General features: G+C 42.4%; 2 protein-coding genes across 8 annotated transcripts in view; one reads left to right on the forward strand and one right to left on the reverse strand.

The window, feature by feature from the left end:
• Positions 1–1,434: 1,434 nt before the first annotated feature.
• On the reverse strand, positions 1,435–6,321 carry LOC128769582 (solute carrier family 12 member 9-like). Of its 3 annotated transcripts, none has more exons than XM_053883410.1 (14): positions 6,063–6,321; positions 5,742–5,876; positions 5,534–5,671; positions 5,351–5,460; positions 5,075–5,276; positions 4,900–5,007; positions 4,600–4,711; positions 4,037–4,104; positions 3,589–3,671; positions 3,254–3,378; positions 2,992–3,184; positions 2,754–2,928; positions 2,533–2,679; positions 1,435–2,469 (listed from the first exon to the last, which is right to left on the reverse strand). In XM_053883410.1, exons 1-14 carry the CDS (start codon positions 6,256–6,258, stop codon positions 1,541–1,543), a joined length of 2,721 nt encoding a protein of 906 aa, XP_053739385.1. In that variant the 5' UTR covers positions 6,259–6,321; the 3' UTR covers positions 1,435–1,540. The 3 variants fall into 3 exon arrangements, with proteins under 3 accessions (XP_053739385.1, XP_053739384.1, XP_053739386.1); XM_053883409.1 differs by having other exon boundaries at positions 3,947–4,104; XM_053883411.1 differs by having other exon boundaries at positions 3,947–4,104; positions 5,351–5,483; positions 5,530–5,671.
• Positions 6,322–9,338: 3,017 nt separating this feature from the next.
• The window catches only part of LOC128769247 (chloride channel protein 2-like), a 41,394-nt gene continuing 27,080 nt past the window's right edge, over positions 9,339–23,652 (forward strand). For 4 of the 5 annotated variants that reach the window (XM_053882781.1, XM_053882785.1, XM_053882782.1 and 1 more), the window contains exon 1: positions 13,970–14,182. In XM_053882781.1, coding sequence (XP_053738756.1) covers positions 14,132–14,182 — 51 coding nt within the window. In that variant the 5' untranslated portion in view covers positions 13,970–14,131. Of the gene's footprint in view, positions 9,610–13,969; positions 14,183–23,652 lie in introns of those variants that run through there. The other variant, XM_053882784.1, reaches the window with a different exon arrangement.

A 23,652-nucleotide genomic window follows, 5' to 3' on the forward strand; every position in this document is an offset into this window, starting at 1 on the left:
GTGATAAACAGAGTTTAGTTCTGCATATTTAGGGGATTAATAGTGAATATGTATACTCTTGTGTGTTGTGAAAAAGGTTGAGGTCCACTTGAGCCTCAATTTTGGACATGTCACATGCATACCCTGTTATGAAAACTTCATTGAACATCATTCATGGAGCCTTTAAAGCATGGGATCAACGGGCACTGGGTGATATCGTGAGTCTCCACCTCCAGCCTTGTTCCACGGGACGTTCCGTCGACACTGAAGAACAGAACTCTCCACAGCAACAGTTTAAAAGTACAGCAAGGACACAGGCACTCATGAACATCCAGCTCATATCTTTGATAACCACTCCCCCATAAACAGCAGGCGGGTTATCTTCTTCACCAGAGGTGTGGATGTCTGCATCAGTGTGAACAGGATCTTCCTCCTCAGTGTTGGATAGCAGGCCTTCTAACTGTGAACACACTCCCTCCCACGTGCAGTTTTGGCTGGGTGGCGGAGGTGACTTCCAGCAGTCCTTATTGAAATGAATTGGATCCGGTTGAACATGACATATGAGATGGATGTTGCACATGTTGAGAGTGAAACGTCACTGAAATACTCGCCACTAACGCTAACCAGGAATTCAAGCCCTATAAGGTCAACGCAATCGTTCCATTTCACTGACACTGAACTCTATTTAATGTCGATTTTAGATTTCTGTTCATGCCATGAAATGGATGCTAGAAACATGACAGATCAGCGTGCAAAATGTAGACAAGAGTTCAGCAAACAGTGGCCCTTTACCTGTATTACTGTGGCTCTCATGAAGTCAGAGTGCAACTCATCATATAGAAATTAAAACAAAAAAAAATGTTGACGTGTCTCAAAAGGAAGCAAACTATATATTGGAGAACTAATAAATAACAGCTGAAAAAGCAGGTCTGAACAAAAAGGTGTTCAGAGCAGAACACAGCATGCAGATAGTTAAGTTCTAGTGAAGGAGTTAACTGTAATACAGACCAAAGGTGAATTGTATTTCTCAAAATAATATAAAACCAAATATGAAATTTGCGAGGAGCCAGTATTTTGCCTGTCGACAGGTTATATTTAGTCAGTGACCTGAATATATCGATGCCTGTAATGTCTGTCATTCACCAGAAGTCAGGGACTGGAAAACTACCGATAAACACAGATATTTCACATTTCACGCGCACATTATAAGGAGGAGCTGGTGTTCTAAAGAGCCAATTGCGTCTTCACCATCATGTTTTTTTTTAACCTCTCACCCTTTCCCCATCCCGTACGAAGTTGTTTTGTGGCTGTAAACTGGTATATACTGCGCCCTGCTGGTGGAAATGTGAATTCGACTTTGAGGTAACCACAACAACAGCCCGGTTTATGATGGAGAGGCGACTTTGATAGTAAAAATGACTCCTCTTTGGGCATAACAGAACCACCTCCAAATATTTATTTAGAAAAATACAGATATTTAACTTATTTTTTTCTCCAGTGCTTTCAGGTTTTAACAATAAGTGACAAGGAGTGAGTCAAAAAAGCAGCGAAGTGTGGCCCTCTAGAAGTCTGTGGTGACCACAGGGGTGACTCCATGGATGAGCAGCGTGGGACCCAGGTCCTGACTCAGTAGGTCCACCTGCTGGAGATACGCATGGTAGCGGCTTGTGTCTGCAGGAGGGCGGGGCAGATACAGAAAGCGTACAGCAGGCTGCGGGGCTCCGTGTTGGCGTATGAGATTGTTGACCGCACCGATGTAGTCATCGGTGAGCTGGGCGGCGTTGGTTGGGAACTTCCTCTGGGAGTCCTCCTCCGCAGCCATCTCTTCTGTTCCGTCGCTTCTTTCTGATTCTCCTGAAACCCGTTCATCTCCAGAGCTTCTTTGCTTCTGCCAGTGCAGCGCCACCACCTGGTCCCACGCAACTTTATGCACCTGAGCAGAAATCCTCAACTCCTTCAGCATCACTCGCAGCTTGGCTTCTTCCTCCTCCTGCATTCTGCACTCAGACTCCACGCACAGGAAGAGGCGGAGTCTCACCTGGTTCCATGCCCTGCTGTCGTGGAGCACACTAGCCAGCTGCAGGAGGAAGAGTGAGCAGGTGTCCACGTAGCCCCGGTGGTCGGGTCGAAGCAGATTCAGCGGCCACACGTCCACATACTGCCCCGTCGCGCCTTTGCGCCCCATCTTTTTTCCACTCTTGATGACGGAGTCCCGGTGGAACTGGTGGAAGTCACGAGCTAGAATGACGTTCTTCCCCATCTTCACTGCATCAGCAATGACTGACACATATTCCTCATCCTGGAAGTCTTTGGTTTCGATCGGGCAGCGTACATTAGGAAAGAAGGGGGATCTTTCTTCACTCAGGTCCTCGCTGGAGCTGGCGGCATGCAACCCAAAGCCTGCTGACTTGAGGATCTTCCCTTGCAGGTGGTCTTCAGGCACACAGTCATCATAGAAACCCAAAACAAGAGTGTTCGGTCGCATCCCACCTGGACGCAAACACAAACATGACAGTCACTCACTCAGCCGCACCTGCACACACGTCTGCTTACCAAAACCAGTGATGAAGAGCAGGTTCTGGACGCCACGGCGGACGGACTCGGCCAGAGTCAGGTTGACAAACGCTTTAATGTTGAGGTGATCAACGAGAGAGAGCCAGGAGTCGTAGCTGCTCTGCAGAGGGTCTGAAGGCAACTCATCTGCCGGAGAAATTATGCAGGAAAAGTCAGTCCACACTGTACAAAATCTCATGTTTATAGAAGAAAACAGCCACCTAGTAAACCAATCTTCACGTGGCCCAGAACATAGAGACCACTCTTCTTCATGTCATTGATGAAGGTCATGAGGCCTACGCAGCTGCGAGGGTTGGCCACCATCAGCAGAACTTGGGGCCTCCAGAACTTCACATGGTCTTTGCGCACATCCAACATCAAGAGATACTTGCGAACCTGGGAAGAGATCGACGTCTGTTCAGTGAATGAATCGACTCTTGAGGCGACAGATCCATGCACCTGGTGGAAAATGAGGGCCTGACTGATAAACCCCCAGTTGCTCATGGGACCGAGGTAGTGGATAAGCATCAAGAGCAGGAGCATAAAGGCGATACTGGCCGAGGCGTAGATGGGATTGATCAGGAACATCATGACCAGGCAGCCGACGATGCCCATCACACAGGTGTGCCACGTGAAGCAGCGAAATGAGGGTCTGAAAGGAAGCCAAGTTTAAAGGTTGCTGGAAGTCACAAACATTGAAATCATACCGGAGGAGCTGCACCTGAAGTTTGGAGCTGAGGCCCATTCTAGAGCCAAGCAGGCGAGATTGACAGCAGCGTAGACCAACAAGAAAAAGATGGTCACAATGCCTGCAATGGTGTTCAATTTCCCGGCGAACAACACCACCTAGCGGCAAATACAAAACACAGCACCTGTAAAGGTTTTTAAACGAAATGAAGGGAATAAATGACAAATTAAAAATGAACCAGTAATGGCATCTTACTACTTCCCCTGACCTTGTTAAGAATAAAATCTCTAAATGAACTTGGGTCTGGCATGCAAACATGGCTGGGGCAGTTCAGACATCTGTGACTGTCGATAGGACAAACGTTCTACCTGAACCAGCAGCCAGGAGACCAGCACCGAGGCCCAGGGGTTGCCGCTGCGTGATGTTTTCTTGGCAGGAGACAGGACGCCTCCTATCGTGGAAAAAAGACACTTTATAAAAGTCATCGTCTTTGTCACCGAACAAAATCTGTTAAATGTTAACTCCTTCAGAGGAATGTTTACTCCTTGCATACGAGCGCGAGGTCAGTTTAACTGAAGGCCAATGAATAGAAAGTTGACTGAGCTTTCTTAAAAATCAGCTGGAAGGACTCATTTTAGAGCTCAAATTGTGTTCTTAATCTGGAAAAATCCTTAAATTGGATCAAGAAAATCTAAATCGATTTGTAAAATACTTAAGAAAAGTTACCAAACAGGTGGTCTTTGGACAAAGCGTAGAGAATACGGGAAGCTCCGATCAAATTACTCATGGCAGCAGACATGGTGGAGGAATAAATACCAACTGTGACTAGTGGAGGCCAAACGTTGATGTCACCCAGGAAACTGTAGTCTCTCTGGAGGAGGTGGCTGGGGAGAATGCACAAAACAAACTCAAAAAACATTCATTACGATCGCACAAAAGTTATATTTAGTGGTGCATTTCTTAAAAATATAAAGAGAAACAACTAATTTGAGTGTCAAATAAACCATAATATAAGATGTCTGTTCGTTAGGAGTGCAGGTCGAGCACTAAAATATGTGGAATAGGACTGAGACTGAGATGTACGAGATTTCAAATACGGTGTCAAGTTGAAGGGTATAAGGTCAAATATAAGGTTCAATGAATGAAGAATTACAAAGACAGCCACCACAAATCTTTTATCATGGCGTCATTCTTCATTTCTGAACAGCCATTAAATGAAAAATATACATATGTAAAAATGTTGCTTGGTAATTTTTAAAAAGTCATTGTTTTATTATTGTTAAATTGTTACAAATAATTCGAGGGAACACTGAAAAACAGTTTTTTTTTTGCTACTGTATCATTAAAAAAAGGTGTGTGTGTGTGTGTGTATTTCTCACCGTTCGCAGGACCAAGCAGCAAGCAGAGTTAACAAGTTGTATGTGATGAAAGTGGTAACAACAGCAGCCAGCGTTCCTCTTGGGATGGAGTAGCTGGGATTTTTCAGGTCACCTGAAAGCACAAGCGAAATACTTCACACCATCCCACATCTTCATAAGTGCCTCATCGCATCCAAATGAATCAGAGGAAATTAATTATGAAGTGAATGTGAGTATTTTCCGAGTAAACGTAAAAACAAAGTAGTGTACAAAAATAGAGGATGCCATTGGTGGCAGTCTCTTCAGACCACGAGAACAAACCTGACATATTGGAGCCTGCCATGATCCCAGTGCAGCCATTGAACATGACTGCAAACACTGTGGCAAAATTCATCATCATTCCAGTGGTGTAGTCCACTTTATAATCCGCTGAAATGTGAGAGAGACGGAATATTAAACCTCATCGTGAAGAAATATGATCCATTTTAAAACGCACGCAACAAGTTGCTCTCCAAGGTTTGGAGTTGCAGGCCGGTGAAGTTGCCCGTCAGCAGAGTAGAGTTGCTGTGAATGGAGGCATCATGCAGCTTCACTTCCATAGGCTTCATGATAAAGAAGCTGACAAAGATCGAGACCAGGACAGTCACCACGATGATGAAGATAATGAAAGTGGCTTTGGCGTAGATGTGGGCGCCAACCTGGAGAAGAAGAAAAGAAAAAAATATAAATCTTTTCTCAACTTTTTTTTTAGGGGGACCAAGTGAGTTCTCACCAAGCAGACAATGAAACAAATAAAGAGCAAAGCAGTTCCATAGAGAAGAGACCACCAGTATCCTGAAGGCAGAATCTGATGAGGTCCTGCACCGATTAATGCATTTGTAGCTGAGGAAGACAAAGCAAATAACCTGGATAGCATGTTAAAAAAAGGGATTATTACAGGAGCAAAACAACGCACCTGCAGGAACACCGAACGCCGACATTATTGCCTCAACCAAACCCAAGATGTACAAAGCGCTGCCACATACATTTGCAAAGAAAAACATGATTCCAATGCTGCCGCCAAACTCCGGACCGAGCGCTCGGCTGATCATGTCTACAGGTTCAGGTCAAGGAAACGTCTAGCTGTGGATGAGTGGATGCAGAAAATGGGGTTAAAAGGATACAGTAGGCACCTCCGGCGTCTAAAGCTCCATTTGTGGAAATGGCACAGACAGACAGAACTGTCATAGTGATGATGAGGTAGGCCACCAGGAACATGGCAATGGACTCAAACAATCCCGCTTGACCAACTACAAATCCTGGGAACACATTTATTTAGAGATGAATTGATTTCTTTCTAGCTCAATGACATCTTTTCTAATGTTCTGTACCTTGTTTGAACAATGTTTACAGAAACTAACCCTCAAAACAAAGACAAGTAACAGTTTCTAAAGCGAAATTTCTTCATGGAAATGTGACGGGCTTTCATTACCTATCCAACTTACCAATTCTCAGAAATATAACAACACTAAACATGGACAGCAATGTCGGGATAACGACCCCGAACACCATCCCCAGTTTCCTCGGGTTCTTGCCGGAGCCTCGGCCGCTCCTCGACTGGCGCCGCTTGACATCATCGGTGTCCGGAACATCACCGCCCGTAGTTAGTCGATAATGTAGAAGTGGAGCTTTTTCGGACATTTAAATTCCCGATCTTAACTTTCGCCAGAACCGAACCCGTCCGAGCCAGTGAGACCCCCTCCACCTAGCGGGTCCGCGATCACCTGCTGCAGGTGGACTACTTTGTTAATGAGCGCGAGAATGAAACCCGGAAGTTACGCAACTTCCGGATACCATCCATCATTGTGCATCAGTATATATTTACAAACATATGTGTAAACAAGATCAGATTCGACGTCTTTCACTCTTTCAATGGCTGAACATGTCTTCAATCATACTTATTATATATATTATATGATTCGATGATTTAACCCTTTTCTTTTGTTCATCTTAATTTAATTTATTTTTCTTGAGGTACAGACCTGCTTCATGCCTAATAGGTAAGCGTAATTGTAGAATGGCGATCCAGATATATGCATTACGACCTAGAAACGCAAATAAAATGTGTTTGAAAAATATGTTTTATTTTAAGATAAGATGAATTAGGAATAGCATCTCAAAATTGCACATAAAAATTGAATGAAAAAAAAAGATATTTAATGTTAAGCAGATCCCAAAAATATTAAATAAAGCAATACAGAACTTTTTTTTTTAAGTAACTGAATTGGAATAAGTTGTTTCTTTCAGGAAAGGAAAACTACGGAGCCCTGGAAGTGACATACATGTGTTTATTTTTTTGTGTTTTTTTTTTTTTTTTTTTTAGCCCAAGATAACAGTTATCTCGAGATAATTTTTATCTCGAGATAACAGTTATCTCGAGGTGATAATTAGTATATTGAGATAATTTTTATCTCGAGAAACAATTACTTCCTGGAACCATGTCTCCTGTGGCTTCGTAACTGTTTGTCAACGTTGTCATTCACTGTCTGCAAGTCAGAATATTGCAGACGGCAAAGTCTGTGCGCTTTTAACACTCTGATCAAGTGGCTTCTACTCAAAATAATACCACATGTGGCATGCATGAGTTTATTTTTTTGTTCTCATTTGTATCTCGAGATAATTTTTACCTCGGGATAAAAAAATAAAAATAAAGTCATGCATGTCGCTTCCAGAGTTCCGTAATATAGCTTAGCCACATACGGTATTATTTTGAGTAGAAGTCACTTGATCAGAGTGTTAGAAACGCAGACAGCGGATGACAATGTTGACGAACAGTTACGAAGCCATGGGAGACATAGTGGTTCCAGGAGGACGTATACAAAATGCTTTGCCAGAGAGGCAGTTACGCATGCGCTGACATTATGATTCTATCCTGAGATAAAAATGATCTCGAGATAACTGTTATCTCGAGATACGCATTATCACGAGATAAAAGTTATCTCGAGATAGTTGTTATCTTGGGCAAAAAAAAATAAAGTCATGCACGCCACATCCAAAAAAAATAAACACCTGCATGTCTCTTCCTGGGCTCCATAGAAAACTGTACTGTCGCTCTGAAATTCATGTTTCATTCTTCATAACATGAAACAACAATGACATTAACTACTTAAGCCTCTGAGTCAGACTCTGACCAGGGAGAGAAGCCCATCAACATGTTCTCACTCACCGAGTGTGAAACTTCATCAACACCCTGATGAATTGTACTTGGCTCTGTCTGTTGGAATGTGTTAATTTATCTTGCTATTAGTGTCTGAACTCAGAGAATGCTGATTAGCTGAGCGGCGTTTTGGAGGCTTTTCGAAAAAATGAAGCGACAAAAACTATTTATAACAAGTGAAGAACACTCGAGCAACTGCTATTAAAGCCCCTATTGTATCATTTAGTCCTTTACAATCCTGCACTGCAGTCATTCTGTGATGAATGCGTCAGCAGGATTGACTTATTCGTGTGACATTGTTCCGCGGATGCGACACTTCTGCAAGGGCATATCATAATAATCTATAACTTAGAGATTGACATATTAAATATGTGTTTGTTTGTGTTTGTGCCAAGGCATCTTGTGATCAACTAAATTTTCCTTTGTTGAAATTTTGTTGAATGACTGTAATGTATGATTCATTTATTGTGATATAAAATTTTACTAGACGCACACTACAGGTGGAAATACTCAGTGTCCAGTGCAGTGTCTCGTGTGTCCTTTTTGTCTTCTCACCACTTGATTTGCCACCTCCTTGTTCAGTGGTGGGAAGTGTGATGAAGCCTCAGAGCAGGAAGTGCTCCAACTCCTCTGACACACAGCATTACAAAATGTTATGGTCAGAAAAATGGCATTTGTGTCAGCAGCATGATTCGCCTTTTGTCTGTTTCCCAGACATTTAGTGGGCGAGCGCTTTACCGAGACTAAAAGGGTACATTTCAATACAAACGTTGCTCATCTGTTTAAACACAACAGATGGATTCTGTCAACTGTCAAATGACTAAGCTTGGGTTTGGACATCATCTAGTCCACCTTCTCCTCTAATATTCTCTGAAAAACCTCCCTTAACAGACCAAAAAAAATCTTTATCTTCAGGTTGATGTTAAGATGCAGGAGCCAATAACTTTAATAACTGTATTAATATAAAAATAAACAACTAGAAAACAAGACTGGGGAAACTCAAAAATCTTACTCCAAGTCAGGCAGAAGATAAGATGTGGGTGTATTGGAAGCACACGTGTTGCATAAACTGTTCTGGAGTCAAATCACCCAAGTCTTTACGTCAATACAAGTCCCTTGGTCAGTCCGCCCGGGGGCCCATCTGGAAGGCGTTCCAATTCAATAGCAATTTAGAAGGCAGAGGATGTACTACATAACCACTCACAATGACAGGCACCGAGGAAAACACGAGGGACCGCTCTATCCATCCACATTTCAGACACCAGCCCACCCAGTCCCCGAGCTGCTGCCCTCTGCTCCTTGCACCTCGGCTGTCCGAGGGTGCCTTGATAAAGACGCATGGGGGTTAAATTTAGACCACGCAGCCTGTGTGCGTTTATTTTCACACCGAGACATAAAGCGATGCGCGCCTCTCACCCCGCCTTTCTTGGTTAATTGAGACAAATGTGCGCCGGGTGATGCGTGGAGCGCATCTGCACTCGCGGAGCGAAACTGAAGCCCGCATTGCATCACGGACACGACACCCGCTTGGTCTCCCTCCACAAGTTAAAGGACGTTGCTTACTCCTTCCCCCATTCCAGCTCGGCTCCGCGGTCGCACTGACTTTGCCGGTCGTTACGCGCCGCAACTTTGGCGCGGCGTTCATGGATTGCGCATCGCCGCCGAGCCGGTGCCCGGGATCTATCCGTGTGCGCTACAACCTGTAGCTGTGCCCTTCGACTGAGGTCGTTATTCCGCCGCGGTGCAATGGCGGGACACAGCTGACGCTTTTAAATCTGCAGCTGGAGGAGGACAGAACCAAAATAAAGGGTTGGAGTGCAGCCCCGAGCTGAGAGGTAAGTACTACACTAAACCAGGCAGCACCTTCAACATCTGTTTTCTATTTGAAACCATTAAATCCGCGTGTTCCCCAACTTTGTCCGCACGTCTCTTTCAAGGGCAAATGGGAGCCTCTTTCTACGAATTCCTTCCTGATCGACAATCCTGCATTTTGAAACGAACGAGGCACAGATCGCCAGGCAGCCTTTATTTGAGTTGTCCATCCCTTCTTTTGACTCCTAGAACGATTGCTTGACCTCTAAGATAGTTGTCACTGTTTTCAGTCATTACTTCTAAATCTTCTTAATTCAAGTGCTTTTCTTTTCTGCATGGAAAAAGATTCCCATAAAAACAGGACCCTTAAAGTCAATGACTGCCATCTTTAGTTATTTGTGACATCAATACCCTGTCAAATCTCATCTCAGCGAGTCATCGGCTCCTGGCTTGGGGTTTGAACAGCATCCTTGGAGAGTACCAGGCTTCCCTGCCTGCCGTGAGGTGACTCCGGAGGAACCCACGCCAGAGTGCAGTGTAATCCCTACACCAGGTCCAGACATGTTATCGTCAGACCTTTGAGAAGCAGTTACTCTACATTGAGTCTCTGTAAGACGATTGAGCTCACAAGGCAGCAACTTTTACTTAAAATTCTTTGCTTCTTTACTGCTTTCACTGTCTCTCTCTGATAGGCTGAAGTGGCAGCATCTCTCCAGTTGGTGTGAATCATTACCCTTCACCTCCTCACCTGGTCTATGAGGCTCACCACTTAATTTAAATATTTAGTCAGCGTTGGCCAATAAGCAATCTTCAGGTGGTCCTCTCTTTAAACTGAACTACCTTCCTGGAATGTCGACTCCTAAACACCTGCCTCTCTGTTAGATTAGTTGGTAAAGAAAGTTGGATGTGGGTCAATGTGTTGCTGCTCAGGGCTGCAGTGCACCCAGTTCCATCATTGTCAAAGCAGCTTTGCACAACACTAGATTGCGACTTTCTAAGTTGCTCTGTTCATTTAAAGCGTGACACGATATTGAAGAGGTGGTTTGTGACTTGGTTTGGAGGTCACAGTTAATAGTATCATAGTGCAGTCAGGATTTAAGCGGAGGTTACAAGGTAAACATGAATAGTCAGCTGTAGACACTTCACTTGTTATTGTGATCACATGGCGCTGTCCATGGTAATGACATAACTGTGAGGAGAAACAGTGTGTTTTTGCCTGCAATGACATCGTGTCTTGGCGGTAACGGTTCAGGTGAAGGCCCAGTAATGTCACCGATATTCACCAACATGCCTTTTTTTGTTTATACTTTAACTGCTTCATGAAGAGAAGAGTAAATGTACTTATGATCTCACGGTTGGGAAATTAAATTCCTTTCGGGGGCCACATCATACACTGAGTCTAGTGTGAGGGACCCACAAGCCAAAAGACTGTAGGCCAGTAGAAGAACAAATAACTTAAAAAAAAATTAGATCATGAGATTATATGCTTTACATATGCTATGTGATTAAATATATTCTTAGACTTTATAGACATTCATAGACAAAAAAACTGTATAAATCTTTTTTCCCAAAGGCATAAAAAAATACACATAAATAAAACATTACCCATGAGAACAATTCATTTTATTTAGGGAAATAATATTTATAATAAGAAAGTGATGAATATAAATTGTCACCTTGAGTAACCGATTTCCTTCATGAAACCCAACAAAAACAAAAGATTTCTGCGTGAAAGATTTTAGTTGTGGACTTAAGCGCAGTTATCTATATATCATCACTGTTTACAAACACTTAAGGCATCTATGTTGATATTAAACAGCACTACAAGTCCCATATTGCAGTGCAACTGTGGCACTCAGATCATAACTGAAGCATTAATCTCGATTGACTTTGGATATGGTCTTTGATTGAGCAACATGATGAACTCTTGAGCCTGGAATTTACACCGTAAGTGACATTTTGTGTTGATCAGAGAGTTTCTCTCTGGTCCCTGGGGGCCAGCACTTTGATCGTGCCCAGGCACAATGTGTCAGCCACTCGGAAGAGAAACGCAGCGTCCTTACCTCTTCGGATCAAAGGTTTCACTGCTGCTGCGGTGAGCTATGGTGCCTCATGTTAATGTCAAGTTTAGCGCCTCTTTTCCATCCTTGACATAGTCTCCACTGACTAAACAGGAGTTTTAACTGCTGTCTTCTTGACGCAGCAGCTTCAACAGTGCTGCAACAGTTTTGCAGGCTGAGTCAGGTTTGGTGTATTTATGTGAAACAGTGATATAATCTTGGGCTCCAGTGGGCTTTATATGGGAATGTTGCTGGGACACATGAGCACGTAAAACCAGAAAAGCGTTTATACACAATATATAAATTAGTTAAAGAGTTTCTTCATAAAATGTTTTTGACATTAAGCAATAAATTGAATCAGTTGCACAAGCTAAGTAAAATACATTTTTGAATACCTCCAGTAGTCAGATGCTGACCTTGCTTGTGCTGCTATTATGTTGCGAAGGCAAACAGTGGGAAATGCAAAGGTGATCATTTCAATCACATCCGATGGATTCTCCTTCATGTTCCCCTCTCTGTTATGTCTTGTTTTGTCTCGTGCCTTTTCACCTTTCTTAGTGAGTCGCATCTGCAAGCTTGAATAGACGTCTGAAAGGCAACTGCTCATTTCTCCCAGGTGTCAGACTCACTTGATCTCTGTGGGCTATAGATTTCTCTGCCGGTGAGTAGCACCTCTCAAAAGCTTTCTATTGTGAGTAAAGCTACTGCATTAAGATACATGTTGTCTGAGTAGAAGGAAAAGCTTTCATGATGACAAGTTGCCCCTTGTGAGTTTTTAGTGACCTCCTGAAGGGTGCAGGTGTCGGGGTAAACACAGGAAAGTTAACTGACATTGTTTCTTTAATGTGAAAATAGAATTCAACAAAACCTGGTATAGTTAAAGTACTTTGTAGGTTGTATTTATTTTTTGAATATTTTATATATTTGAATATTTAAATAAAGTTATACATCTTCAAAACCTACTGCACTTATTGATGTTGAGCTTTTTTATTTTGTTTTGGTCCTTCACTGAAGGAAACTCATTGGCCCTGAGGCAAACATGAGCTCCGTTAAAGCAAATTTACAGCATCCACTTCAGCTGTATGACACATTTATTAGTTCTATTTTATGTACATTGTCGTGCCCGACACATTCCATTATTCTGCAATCACCTGTCGTAAAATTGCTCCCCAGAGACTTGGCTCTTGTTGCTGCTGTCATGTTTAGAGATGACAAATTCTCATAGCCTGAAACAAAATGAACATGAAGCATTTTCTAAATTATGATTTGTTCTCAGTGTTTGGTTTTGTTTGAAATGAGTTTATGATTTTCTTATTTGCAGACAACCCATAGCAACATAGAGCAACATGAATGGGATATAGAACTGACTCAGATAGTAGGATTAAATGTATTAAATCAAATACTTGAATGATTGAGACAGGAATTGTGGACTTGTTAAAACAGTTTTTCAAATCTGCCAGTGAAACATAAATATTGGAATATGGGGCAAAAAAATCGTGTCATATCAGAGACCCACTATCATTTTTTTTAAAGATATGTGTATTGTGTGATGTTTTAATACAGCTTTTCTTTTCATATTTTCACTTAAATACATTTTTAACCAATATATTATGTTACATTTATTGATTTAATACAATAAATAAATTATGAACTACCATTCAAATATTTCAATTAGTTTTTTAGGTGTTCATCTTATTCTTTTTAATATAAAACCCCCAGTGCTCATAAAAGACCTAATTTTATTTTTCCTCCTTCTAATTTGAACATAACTCACTATTCCTCAAGGAATTGTATGTTTCATCTTTATTTTTAATTTTAAATTATTAAGAGCCTGCTCTGAACATCCCCCAAAATAAATACAGAAACAAAAAACGTAATGTGACCCCCCCCACAACAAGATGCCAGCCGACAGCTTGGTCCTGTGAAGATGACTGATGAAGCCTCTCAGATGAATCAAAGAGGCTGAGTATTATTGGACTGCATTTATGCATCACTTGGCAGAGAGAAGTGCGTCCTTCAGGTGCAGTGGGCTCCTCCGGCATGATACCTGCTTCGGTGTTTTATTAATGAGTTTCTCAGGCTGCAGTGACAGTAAGGCGTTTCACCAATAACCCACAGTTATTTGTCATTCCTGGAGCGCACACTTTAAAGACAATAAAACGCTCACATGTGTAACTCAGGACCGAGAGAGACGCCGTAGAGCAGAGAGTGGAGGAGGGAGGCGGTGTTTTGCAGTCAACCTGCACCAGCTCTGCTGATGCTGCGAGGCGACAGCCGGCTTCTCTCATCTGCTCACACACACACACACACACACAATGTGGCGTCTGCGGCGTTGCTTTGCATCATGCAAGTGATGCTCATAACCTGTTACACGGCACTCATGCCACGGCGTCCTGCGGCACAACTCCTCCCTCGCACATTAGACTAGCGCTCTACTCACTCCAGAGGGTCCAGAGTTGGATGTCCTGATGAGGATTTTGCAGCAATGGTGAAGGACAAGGGTGAGAATCCGACGCTTCAATACCAGCAAACTTTGGTGAGTTCAGAATGACATCATAGGTGGTTGTAAACGTGCAGCTGCGGCTCCGGAGCGGCAGAGTCTGGGGAGGTCTTCCTGCAGTGAAGCAGCTGCCTTTGCTTTCTCTTACTCCACAGGTGTTGCAACACAGAGGGTTTAGTTTGGTCAGAGGTTTGATTTGTGTGCAAATCATGTGACCAGAGAGAGACTTACTGTTCTGACCTGGTGTAGTTAGCTGATGCCCTGTCCTTACCTCCCTCTCCGTCTGATTCTGGTGCAGGTCTTGTTTCTCATTTACCCCCGCCTGTTCTCTAGAAAGGCCCATTAGAAACTGTAGTGTTTGAATATTAATTGGGCTCATGCACCACAATTCCTGCAGGAATGACAGAGCTACTTTGGATGACTGCACGTCGTGGTCCTCCTCTGCTGTCTGCTTTCTCTCTAAGATCATGTGCTACTTTCATGACCAAATGTGTGGAAGGTAATAGTGTCAGTCTGATGTTTATTTCTCATTATTGTTGCTTTTTTTGGCCTCGGCGGCCTCTGCACTCGATCGATGCTCGGCTGTGTCTTCTTGTTAGGATCAATAGCCATTTAAAATAACAGTCTCATCCGCTGGTGAGCAACGTGCCGTCTGCCTTTTCTCTATCTTCTGACTCTGTTTCGCTTTGTCATTCAGCCTGCACTCTAGCTGAGCTAAAGAAGGGTTTGTTGTGTTGTGCACGTGCAGCAACTTTGCACCGTGTGCTGTTTTCCAGGAACAAATTGGCAGCACCGGCCAAGAGACATGCTCCTGGATGAGTCAAAGGAAGTGGATTTTCTTGTGTCCTGGAATGCCAAAAGACGTTCAGCTGACTCTAGATCAGATAAGAGAGAGCTCACAGAGGAAGCTTCAATTTTCTGCGGCCTAAAATGGATTTTGAATGTTGACAAAGCATCAGTCATCAGGGAGATTCAGATGATTTCAGTCCCTCCTTGACTGACTGGCTGCACAGAACCAAAGCTGCTGCTGAAGCAGGTGAAAGAGACGTGGCTGCTTGTTTACACATCAGGGCGACGCCTCACCAGTTTTGAATAACTTAAATAGCAGTTTCCGAGCAGAGATATTCAACTTCAAGCTCTGTAAACCATCTCTCCATATCAGGTTCATCCCTCTGCAGTGTTGGCTTCATGTGGTGGGAGGCGGCATACAAGATAATTGGTTACTCTTGTGTGCGCTTGTGTGTTTGATGGTGTGTGTTGGGGGATCCTGTAACATAAGTAGGGTTACACTAGACCTTGTATTAATGCAAAAAAATCTCAACAATGGTGCACTTTAAAGCCTTCTATCCTTCATTATCCCACCCTAGGATTAACCTTGCTCCTCGCGAGTACAGACAGAACCAAATCTCACTTTTTCTTTCAGTTTGGATAACTCGAACCGATTGTCATGTTTTTAGCAGGAATCGCTTCAGGCGTACCAGGCATAGTGTGATGTCATCAACATGCGACAGCCCTTCATCTTCTAGTTTGGAAAAAAATGCTTTTACTGTATGTATGGTTGAAGTGTAGCATATCATCAGCAGAAGGAAAGAGCCTGGACACATATTGTCGTTGCCTGGCTTTACACTACAAGTAACGTCCAACTTACGACCGGGATCAGTTCCGACCAACCGGTCGTAAGTCAGATTGGATGTAAGTCCAATGCCATTCAAAATAGCCGAGGCGAGGGTTATAGGTACTACTGTAGTGGTAGATCGCTGTGTGAGAGTGAGATGCTGGGATACTGCTGTATCTGACGTACGTCTTGCCGGCTGGCTGCCGTAACTGTCGTACACGATGTCGGCTAGCTGCCGTAACTGTCGTACACGATGTCGGCTAGCTGCCGTAACTGTTGTACGTGTTGCCGTCTAGCTCCCGTAACTGTCGTACGTGTTGCCGGCTAGCTGCCGTAACTGTTGTACGTGTTGCCAGCTAGCTGCCGTAACTGTCGTACGTGTTACCGGCTAGCTGCTGTAACTGTTGTACGCGATGCCGGGTTGCTACATGCTGCAGTGCCAGACATTGAATAAAAAAAACAAACAAACAAGTATAAAAACATTTTATATTGCTTCAAGAATAAAGTAGGGTTGGCAGTGCTAAAAACTATACAGACTACATTAGCTTGTCAGTTAGCTGCTGCTAGTTTCACTCGACACCTTTAGTCAGGCCTGATCCAGGACGCCCGTCGTGATATGACTATTTCAAAGCATGTGTTGATTATTGTGTGTTAAACAGTTTAAACAGGAAGATTAAGATAAATCTGAACATGTCTTAGTTTGAATTAAAGTGTAAATTATCTTTAAAAAGTGAGCGTAGGTGTGGTATCAGTCGCTCCGTGTGATGACTCAGGTTCATCCTGTGAGCTTGAAAAGCAACTGAGGAGCAGTTGTCTGTATGGTTCAGTGGTTCTTACTGTTGATGTCAGGTGGGGGACCTTTGGCAGTGGCTGGTGGTCTCCACTGGGATCAGACAGAGAGAAAGACTTGACAGAAAGTGCTGCGGTGGCTTGGTATCCCATTACTAAATAATGAACCTTTGAATGTTATATGCATGTAAATAAAGGCAGTCTCCACTGTATAAACACAAAAGTTGGCGCAGAAAATATGGATGTGATCATGTCCTCCCAACTGCAGGAGGTTCAGGTTTCATCAGTTCCAGGGATCAAATACACGATCCACCTGAGGAGGTAATGCTCTCCCCTCCCTGCCGACCATCACATCCGCCTACACTGGGTGGACTGCAGCACTGCTGAAATCATAGTCAGCAATAATGCTGTCCATTTCTTTCAGCTCATGTATTTCCAATCACTAAATCTCTCAGCACAGGTTTCTACCTGCTTCATTCATGTCGGAGCTTCATTAATATTTCAGGAGACATTCCTGTGTGGGAACAACTTGATGCTGCTGGTGGTGTAATGCAACCAGGAAGTCATGTTTGTGCTCACAAAATTCTAAACCACAGTCATACAGTTGTTTTTAAGATGCCTAGCTCAACTGGAAGAGAGGTGTACATAAGTAGGGTGGTAGATCTGCCACAAATTCCTGGTGAAAAGTATTGCCTATTGGAAACTTGCCATGAGAATCAATTGGAATTTAGGGGTACTGGGAATATATTATATCCAAGCATGAATATCAACAGAGATAACATCTATATTGTAAATGTTTTCATCAGATATCTCAACAAAACGCATGAACAAAACCATATATATATTGAGTTCAATATGACCATCTCCCAACGCAAGTCATTAAAAAATGCATCCATAAATCTCCACAAAATCCCATTCAAAATAGAAGAATTCCACTCTTCCTCCAAAACGTCGAATGAAACATGCTAATGTTCCTTCAAGCAGTCCTCCAACCAACCAGGTTTTGCACTCTCATTTTTTTGTGGGACTGTTGCGGCATCTGTTATTTCTTTTAAGTCAAGATTACGCTAAAATATACTTTGTTTGACTATATATAAAGTTGAAAAATGCCCAGTATATTCCAGTTTATTCCCATAAATTCTCATGTAAAGAGTCCATTTTTGAGAAGTCCCAGAATGCTGTAAAGCTAGTTGTAAGATCGGCTTGCTGTTCTCTGAGATGCTAAGCTGTAAAGAAGTTTACATGCTGTTATTTTGTCACCGTGAAAGCCCAGGAGTGGAAACATGGGAGCTTAAATTGCTTGTGGAGAGAGGGCTTGACAACAAGTAGATTTGCTGTGTTAAAAAGTGTAAGGTGCAATACAGTGGAGGCCAATATAGAATCCTACCTTCACAGTAAAAGCACTAGACAAAGCTATGAACATCTCATTCCCAAAACACTTGCTTTTAATGTCAGACAACACTTTGGTTTTCGATCTCAAACCGGAAAATGTTAGAAGCCCCTTCCTCAACTTCAAGCAAATACCACACGAAGCCAAACTTGTCGCGCTGTTTCCACCTCTGATTTCAGCTGGATACCACCAAGATTGAGACCAGATTGCTTTCTTCCCGTCCAGGGGAAACAGGGGAACAGGGGTGAGAGTGCATGTAGCTTCAGGAAAACATCATGCCATGAGTAAGAAACTGAACTGGGATATCACAGCATCTCTGACTGTCGCTATACAGAGAATGGATTCATGAGACCTAAATAAATGAAAACCGTAAACAAAATAAAAAATAAACAAAACCCTTGTCTCATTGCTGGAGCTAGTTTGGTACGGCGTATTTGCGTTCCAAAACACATTGCAGAGATTTGAACTATTTGTTTGTGTAATTAACCCTTGGCCTTTGTTAATGAAACAGCTCTGTATCAGATGCAGGGAAACACGCGACCTGGCAGGCTGAGAATTGCTTTTGCCACCTCATAATTGTGTCTTTCCTTCATTTAAAGTCGACTGAAAAAAACCCTCAGTAAAGGTGAAACTCGTCACCACAATGAACTGGACAACAAACCAAATGAGCAATATTTAAAATATCTGTTGTCTGCCATGTTTGATGCATGGTCAGCGTTTAATACATATTTTCATTGAAGTGGTCTGTCTTTTCTGCTGTTGTTACTCTGCGTAATCTCAATCTCGAATTCCATCATGAACTCCTTATGGTGAATATCTGTAGACTTTACTTTGGCTCATGTATTTCTGTGAAATTCTGGCATTTGTAAAGGTACAGCCATCCATTTTAGACGGTTATTCTGAGTACAGGTTAACTGACATAGCTCTCACCATGATCCGTGTGTAATGTTGGGTGCATATCGCGGGTGTGACCCAGGTCCTCCTCCCAAGACTACACTGGGGTGACATTCAAGGTGCATACTGACTAGAAGCTAGGTGAAAAGTAGAGATCTACTCTGGTGTAAGAAAATATCGACGCGCTCAAATATCACAATACTCTGTTGAGCCATATTGTATTGATACTTTTGCTGAAAACTCTTATTACAATATATTACTGAATGTACAGTATCACAAATGTATCACAAATGTATCACAATGTATCGTATCACCACTCCTGTATCGGGATGCGTATCATATTGCGAGATGCCTGCCAATACACTGCCCTACTGTGAGCAACCCCTGGATGACCGAGTTCCTCTCCACATCTTTAGGGGAAAGTCCAGTCACTCTGACAAGAACATTGAAGTTCCCCTTCACTCCATATGAAATCAAATCTGAAATAGTATCTGACAGAAAGCTGGTGACCATGTCTGCGTTCTGATGCAAAGTTAAGGCAGACGGATGACTGTCAGGCCTTGAGTGAGTAGGACGGGACGCAGATTGTCTTAAGACGAGTCGTGTCCAGACCAAACTCTGGAGTGAACAGAATGGAATGCCTTTCTTTTCTCTTTTGTTTCGTGTGGTGTAAAATGTCACAGACCAGTTGGGTTGATAAACATGAGCATGCTGTTTCGAAAATCAGTCTGGATGCTGCGTAGCTACGGCTGATATTTAACACTGTGTGTATTGACATTGATAGAATCCATGTGTTTTAAACTGTCCTTCACCGTTGTTTCTATTTTTACCCTCTGGCACGTGCACACCTAGGAGAGAGAGCTTCAGTCCTGTGGTTTCTGTGCAGTCAGATTCCTCGTAGTCAGCATTCTCCGAGTCAGCTCAGCTTCTCACTCCATATGTAAAATAATAATGTTAAATAAACCAGATTATCTGTCAGTTAGCCTGTTCGTGTCAGATTCTATTTCTACTGAAGATAAATAAACAACCCGTTCTCACAAACATCCCCTGTCTTGACCGGAAATGTTGGATCTTTTACAGCGATAAAGTAACGTTCACACCTATTCCACTGATTTATGACGCATTATGATTTGACATTTTAGGGGATCTTTAAATAACCACAGAGTGCTACACAACATTCAGCTGTTATCTCATAATCCCATGCCCAACTGTGAATGACATTCACACCAAAAACTGATAAAAGGCCAAATGAAATCCTCGGAATACGCACGTTCATTCATTCATTTTCTGCTGCTTTAAGAGGTGTGCAGGAGTCTATCCCAGATGCTATAGCTAATATAATGCAGTGTGTACATTAAACCACTTTGTATTATATCACACCGCTGTCACTGCTACAGCTATTATTAGTGTTATTAGCATGACATAAATTATTATTATTATTATTATTGTATTATTATATTATTAGAGTCGTAGTAAATGATGTATATGTAGTATGTATGTGTGCACTATATGGCATGTATGTGAATTTAAATATGCAGATATACATTCACAAGTATCGATACATGTATGTAGATATGTATTTATTTTATTTTCACTGTATATAGTGAGCATTTAAACATTTATATTGGTGACCAATCATCAAAGACGCTGCAACGTGAGGCAGCCTGTTTCAGCAGCTTGTTTGATAGCTTGTACTTGTGTGTGTGCTGATGCTTTGTAGGAGTTTGTTGTGTGTCTTTACTGTCTTTGTTGCCATTGGCTGCTCTGACACGTTGAATTTCCCGAGAGTGGGAGCAATAAAGGCCATTTAAGATACTTGGGGTTTCCTTTTACTGATCTGTCTCTCTGGCCATCTGCCTATTGTCATTTTTTGGTTATTCTGTAACTAAACATTATTATAGGGATCATACAAACAGCTAATCTGAAAGCAACTTCACATTCGGTGAATTTGTGTTCCGTCTCCATCCTGCAGGTTTTCTGAGAAGATACTCATATCCAGACAAGCATGTGTGAGAAAAGCTTTCATGAAGACGTTCACTATTATCTTTTAAAATTGTTGATAACTGAAAATATACATCTTTTTTTTCATTTGTTTGTTTTCCTTAAAGGTAGTTTAGGTGTAGACACATGAGCTTTAATATTTGTGCCTCCAAATAATATAATGCTTTGTATTATGTGTGGTATACTGTGCAGCAGACGTCCTTCAACTGAGGCTTTACATTACTGTGCTTCATTTCCTGAATCTGAATGTGTTAGAAAATGTCACATTTCTCTGTAATGTTAATGAACTTGGAAGAGTCTGCTGCAGGAAAAACACCCATGGCCCCCAAACGCACCCTACACCGAGTCTTTTCTTGACGTGCTGTCATTCTCTCAGCTTGATCCTTCACTCTCTTTGACATCCTTCTCCATCCCCACCTCCGTCCCTTCCTGCACATTTCCTTGTCGTGATGTCAGTCACACTCAGATGTTGGGCAGCAGCAAGGTTCTTCCACTTTACCATAGGTGTTTGCGCGAGCTGTGACTCACGGCCTAAAAGCAGCGCATATTAATGCAAATGTTGACAGGGAGATGAGTCAACTTTGTCACGTCCCCCTCTAATTTAATTTCCCATCCTGTCCCTGGAGTCTCAAGAACCCACATTACCCAGAGTGCTTTAATTCTTCCGTTATTCCCTCGACTCATCAATACACACTCAGCACATGTAAGTAATCACAGCGCCACAGTGATGGGACTCCTCCATCACATTAGCACGGACGGAGATTAAAATCAATTCATTAATATTCATTAATACCCGGGTTTCACTGTCAGATTTTTAGACGCGTTGTAGGATATATCTCAGTGTTGCGATGCATTTTTCAAAGGGGCCTCATTATATACTGGCCATTGTCTTTCTTTTTAAAGGTAAATATATATATATATATATATATATATATATATATATATATATATATATGGTGGTGTCGGACTGTGGACTCCATTACACAATACAATACAATACAAATTCCAGTGTTTGACTTGTAGAACACGCTGAATTCATTTCCGCAGTCATCTCAGGGCCCCACTTTCCATGTTGAATTCCACGTCCCCGAGCTCTTGTGTCACAGCTGACTGCACTTAACAGACCAAAGTTATCAGCCGAACCCAGATGATCAGCTCATTTAATGGAAATGAGGATGTAGCCTGCTGTTTTCTTCATTTCAGCGGAAAAAAGGGGGATGCTGTTTTACATAACATTTCTCTTGCGGGTCGACTTTGTGTCCTGGAATGTCTTTCGGAATGAGGTCTAGTCCTGTGTCTGCATTTTTGTCGATGGAGCAGGTGATAGAATTTGTTGTTCATGGAATTAATTTGAAGCATTTTTTCAACAGTTTAGTTGTTTCTTTAATGTCGTACAAAACCTGCAGTTTCATTGTGACAGGCTTTGGCTTTAAGTTTTAGCCAGGGGAAGCCCATCGAAAAAAAAAGCAAACAAAAAAATGTGCCCCAAAATTGGGAAAACTTAGTGGTGAACATTCATCATGACAGATCATGATCTGTTGTCAACATGTTCTGCATCTGAAGTGGGATGCACTCATGCTTTGGTAGTTTGGCGCTGCTTTCTTGTCCCAACTTCACCTCATATCAGTATAAATGTATATGAAGTAATTCTGTCACAGTTAAGTCCACAACCTCATTTAAAAAAAGTCAGATTTCTCATAGAAGTCAAAGGAGATGAAGAGACGTCAGGCAAGCATGTGACTGAGGCTGTTCTCCCATTCGTTCCCTCTCAATTTTAGCTCAGCCTAGCGGACAAATTCAGTTCATAATGTCTTGGAAAAACAAAAGGAAATGTTGCGGATTAACTCTAAGAATTCGTCTTGCAGTGTTCTTGATGGTGTCTTTTTTTTTTAATTCGGGTACGCCAGCTTTTCTGACACCGGTGACATCTCACCAGAAGCAGCAGCGATCAGCAGCACTTTGGAGCGAAGAGTCTGGATGAAAGTGTCGGTAGAGGTGATGTCCAACTGCATCGACGATATCTCTTACTAAAAAGCATCCAGAGATAGTTGGCGGGGGTCCGCGGAGCCGAGCGGCTACACGGGGTTGCTGACGTGGGAGGTGAACTGACTAATGTAGGTGCTGAAGTTGGTCATGTGGGAGGTAAACTAGTTAGAGAGAACAGCTCATTTAACCCACTGGGTCCCACCTGCTGCTCTCGCAGGGCGACCGGCTCCAGATGGCCACTGATGCCTTGCTCACAGGCCGAACACAGAACAACCAACGAGCCCATTCAAACTTCCAGTGGGCGTCTGTGGGTTCATGTGTCTGTACTGCCTTTGTTTGCCAACACAAAACTCTCTTTCACTGTCAATGTTGAGCTGCTAATCTAGTACAGTTACTCTACATTTAATGTTTGTTTTCCCATAACCCCACATCATGTCTGTTCGAATGAGTAACTAATGTGAATAATGTAAATATGGACTGCACAGTGGTGCAGTGATCTGTGTTTGGGCTCATATGGAAGTTCACAGACATTATATTGTGCGCTGTTGGGATATGTCCCGTGATGGACCACTGACTTGGCTGCCCCCTTCTTCCCTAGCTGGGATAGACCAATGGCTCCCTCCTTAGAAAGTGAAGAATATCATTAATAGAAGGACAATGACACTATTTAATGTGGAAAATGGCATGAGAAATACAGTTTGAACTTGAGTAAAAAATATATTAGTCAAAGAAATTAAAGACAAAATTAAAAAACACGTAAAGCTACACATTTCATCAAAAAAGAAGAAAGTATATATATATATATATATGAGACAAATTTGAATCATTGCC

The sequence above is a fragment of the Synchiropus splendidus genome, chromosome 13 (assembly GCF_027744825.2).
Source record: "Synchiropus splendidus isolate RoL2022-P1 chromosome 13, RoL_Sspl_1.0, whole genome shotgun sequence".
Taxonomy (NCBI): Eukaryota; Metazoa; Chordata; class Actinopteri; order Syngnathiformes; family Callionymidae; genus Synchiropus; species Synchiropus splendidus.